The sequence below is a fragment of the Polyergus mexicanus genome, unplaced genomic scaffold (assembly GCF_030449975.1).
Source record: "Polyergus mexicanus isolate NDT 795.1 unplaced genomic scaffold, iyPolMexi1.0 SCAF_57, whole genome shotgun sequence".
In the NCBI taxonomy this organism is placed as follows: domain Eukaryota; kingdom Metazoa; phylum Arthropoda; class Insecta; order Hymenoptera; family Formicidae; genus Polyergus; species Polyergus mexicanus.
Genome location: NW_027223377.1, coordinates 1 through 4,840, shown reverse-complemented (window position 1 = coordinate 4,840; position 4,840 = coordinate 1). Strand labels below are relative to the sequence as shown.

Below are 4,840 nucleotides of genomic sequence, written 5' to 3'. Positions count from 1 at the left end.
GTTACTTTCCAAGTAACGGTAATGGTAACGCGTTACTTAAAAAAAAAAAAAAAAAAAAAAAAAACGGTAACGCGTTACTTTTATAGAATAACGTTCCCAATCCTGTTGAAAAGTCTCGATTATCCGGAAATGATATATATTTGAGAATGTAACGTGTCTAAAGAAGTAAACGAATAAAAAGATAAAAAAATAATATTCACTATTATAATTATATGATTTTATGAATAATATTTTTAAAAGTATTTCTTAGGGTTTCTTCGACCAGATTCCAATTAATTTAATCGTTGATTAATTTACGGGGCGACCAAAAGAAGAGTATTAAAAAAAAAATATATATATATATATATATATTACATTGTTAAAAATTTTTATGTTGGTCGCTCTGTAAGTTAATCAACGATTAAATTAATCGGAATTTGGTCGAAGTGGCCCTTAATATATGTTCTGTGTTAAAAAAAATATATCCTCACACACATACTTTGTAAAGAAAGATCGAAGAGGAATTCGACATGGAAAAAATTACCTTTAAAATTAACATTTATCGAGACATCTTTGAAAATTATGTAAAATTAATTATATCAAAATATTGTTTATTATAGTTATATCATTGACGCGCCGAAGACTTGAAGATCGCCCGATCTTACGAACATTTTTGGAATTAACAAGCGGGAGTATAGAAGAGTGTCGACATTATCGACAGTTTTCAAGTCACGAAAATATACGATATTCTGCATCTATATATATATATATAGTATATAAAGTACGCTATACATAAAATGCATCCGGATAGCATGTTTTATGGAGAATAATCTTAAATATAAATAAAATATATATAAGTGAAATTATAATATTACAATAAGCTAAAGATCATATGTATAAATGATCGAGAACTGTCGATAATACCAGGCGTATAAATAAAAGAGGCTGCGAATTTTTTGAAGACGATGAATCAAAACGATGATCAAGATATAGGTAACGATCCTCAAAGTATTTACATTTTAAACCGCTCGTAGAGAGAATAATTATTTAAAATAAAAGTTTAAAGAAAATTCACACATATATACAAAGTAAAAGAAATATGTCTGAAAAGTGGTCAGAATACTCTGAGTTATTAAAAGTATTATCATCGGCGTAGCCGACTTACAGAACGATGGCATGCACATACCTGACGTGCATAAATTGCGCTTCCGTTTGCACTTCGGAGATAGGCTAACATGAAAAATGCAGAGACGCTTGCGATCCCCGTTCGGGCTATTCACGCGAATCGTCGACGCAGAGATGTCCATATACGTGTATGACAACGATAACACGTGATGTTTAACACGGATGTTTCGACGAATGTCCGACACTCGCGAGAAACATTCACGACACTTTTTCGCGAGCAGGACTTGCCTTTAAACGATAATATTCGCGGGAAATACGGAGAGCTGTTTGAACGCGACTCAACGGTCGCCGCGGCTCGTTCACAACTGTCATGGCGGCGAGATGTATCGATATGCAATATTGCCAATCTCGAAATATCGAAACGGTCGAGACAACTAGATAATAACGGTGATTATTCCCCTATAAAAGTAAAAAAAAAAAAACTTCGAGACGCCTATAATAAATATTAGAAATCGATCGAATTATTATACGAAAATATAATCAAAACAATCAATTAATTAGACAATCAAATAAAGATATACATACGAGATGATAATTGTGCACTTATTTCTCATAATTTATTTCGAGAAGAAAATAAAATATACGAAAGCGATATACACGAAATCGAGCATACGCGGATTGACAATATTGTGATAATAATATTTAATATTGTTTTGACGAATGTCTGACACTTTACGAGAAACAGTCGTGACGCTTTTTCGCGCACAAGACTCGCGTTTAAACAATAAGAAATCGCAAGAAATCCGGAGCAATTTGAACGCGATTCTCTAGTCGCCGCGGCTCGTTCAGGAATATAATGGCGGCGAGATGTATCCATATGCAATATTGCCAATCTTGAAATGTCAAAAAACAGTCGAGACAACTAGATAATAACGGTGATTATTCCCCTATAAAAGTAAAAAAAAAAACTTTGAGACGCCTATAATAAATATTAGAAATCGATCGAATTATTATACGAAAATATAATCAAAACAATCAATTAATTAGACAATCAAATAAAGATATACATACGAGATGATAATTATGCACTTATTTCTCATAGTTTATTTCGAAAAGAAAATAAAATATATAAAAGCGATTTCAATCGAGCACACACGGATTGCCGATACAAAAAAGCTCGTATTGTAATAACATACAATGTTTAATATTGTTTCGACGGATGCCTGACACTTTACTAGAAACACTTGCGATAATTTTTCGCGAGCAAGATTCGCTTTGAAAAAAAAAAAAAAAAAAAAAAAAAATATATATATATATATATACATACATTAATCATTTCCCGTAGAAATAAAAAATTCGAAACATTTCAATAAGTGTATTAGACTTGTTCAAAATATAACGGATTTTATCAAAAATATATTTGAATACACATAGTTAAAAGTATTGAAATAGCGAATCTCAATAATTTATTTGATACATACAAAAATGTCCGATAATGAAAATAATATTGGAAAAAGCGCGATGTGTTGAAATAGAGCGAACTTTAATCATAATATAGAAATATAATAAGAAATTTATTCATTTATCAGTATTAATAAAAAATACCTCTTGGTGATCTCATTTATTTCACGATAGCCCATAATATTTACATGCCAAAGAATTTTTGTTTTAATGTAGGTGGTAATTTCTCCAACAATGAAGTTGGATTCACCTCAACTGCGATTAACTCTTTGTCATTTAACCAATTTAAATAGACAAGATGCTGCAAATAATAAAATCATGAGATAATTGTTTTCCTTTCTATTATTTAATTAAAATATTTACTAAACATTTACTTAAAATATTTTTTTTCATTGGCGATATTACCTTATATTTTTTGGCAACTTGGAATGCGTACTGAAAATGTGAGCTAGAAATTGAATTGCTATCTTCTGTACTTTCTCCATTTTCACGCTTTGGTATCTTTGCTTCTTTTTCTGGCAACTCACTGTTTTTATTGATAACATATACGCTTGAATCATCCTGCATGATTATAATGTTCTCGTTGTGTGGATCAAATATAATATTTGTTATCGGGAATGGACGTGCCAACCATTGTTTTGGTATACAATTTTGCAAACTATTGGAAAACATTGTATATTGTCTTGCAGGAATATTGTATTCGACAATCTGAAAAACGATTATTGTTTGTATGATTAATACCAAGAACATCTCAATATTTTGGAACATTGAGAAAAACATTAATTGTACTCATTTCAGGATATTAATTTTGAAATTGCCATTTTGATTCTCCAATTTAGATTGTATGATAGTTATTGATTTATGATGATTTAGTATGATTTCTAATATAGTACCTTATAGTATATGTTAAAAGTTAATATTGCCCATATACATCAAGATGATGAATTATAAGAGAAGATTTTATAAAGTCCATATAAACGAATAACAAGATTATAAAAGCAATTACGTGTCAAATCGCCGCGTTAAAATAAAACTGCAATAATATATGTAAGTCATTAATGTTGTGAAGTATCTTACGATAGTGCATTATACGAGTACAATATTAGAGTCGAACATACAGAGAAAATCCGCGTATTACGTAATTTAAAAATTATTAAATTTTATATATGATATGCTATATTCTCACTTTATGATCGGAATATACTATGACCAGATTGAGCGTGCCTTTTTGCACAGCAATGGCCGTCGCTGAACAACTGTATTTAGGTAATCGCCACGATTTCAACGATTCCGCTGTTACGCCGTTGCCAATGAAATACACAGCGATTCCGCATTGCCGATCCGTACATATAAGATATTTATTGTCCGGAGAGAAGCATACGAGACTGACGTTTATAATGGACTCCTTTGTCGTGTAAAACGAACCGATTAATCTCAAACTCTTCTTCTCCACCCTAAACAGTGTCACAGTATTTTCATTGCCGTCATTGTTAATAGCGATGAATAATTTGCCGTTCGGACTGAACAGCATCTTTTGTATTCGATTCATGGATAAATCGGTGTCGTTTCTAGACAATTGGGCGTCTCCTTCGACTACATCAAAGTTGAAAACTCTGACATGAGTGTCTGTCGAGTACACAATCGTTTTGGAATCCTTATTAATGGCACAGGAGATTATGCTTTCATTACCCTTTGTTTGTAATTGTAACAGTTTTGTAGGTTCTTCATCCAATTGATGAAGCATTGATGAGCGCACTAATTCTGGGGGGTCTTTAGTGACTGAACCAAGTCGCCATAGCTCCAAATAATTTGTGTAACGTAACAAAATACATCTAGATTTTCGACAAATTGTAGCACAGGATGATTGCAATGGAGGATACTTTACAAGATTTTTTGGCGGATAACTTGACACAGCAAGGTACCCATCTACTCCAGCTGAATAGAGTTTTCCATTGGCTTCTAGAAGCGCTCTGACATCATGCATATGCAACCTCCTTTCGATTCCTTTTACCCATTGAAACTTTCCACTTGATTTTAGGGTAACTTTGCAAAAACTCCTTACAACTGGATCCACACCCGCACAATATACAACATTCATGTCATGCGACAAGGTGATAGCTAATATATCAGCTGTATGACTCTCATGAGACTCTATCAGTACTCCTACATGGGGATCCCAGAAGCATAAAAAGCCATGAGAGTCACCAGAGATTATTATGTTGTCGTCAGTGACAGCAAGGCACCAAACTATTGTATTTTTCCTGATGTTACTTTT

General features: G+C 32.3%; 1 protein-coding gene across 1 annotated transcript; it reads right to left on the bottom strand.

Moving 5' to 3' along the window:
* Window positions 1–2,633: 2,633 nt before the first annotated feature.
* L(3)72dn (UTP4 small subunit processome component l(3)72Dn) lies at window positions 2,634–4,837 on the bottom strand (the record flags this gene model as incomplete). The annotated part of the gene is made up of 3 exons (XM_070314821.1): window positions 2,634–2,866; window positions 2,971–3,273; window positions 3,752–4,837. Coding segments are annotated over 3 exons (1,506 nt in total), but the record flags the coding sequence as incomplete, so codon positions are not given.
* Window positions 4,838–4,840: the final 3 nt, after the last annotated feature.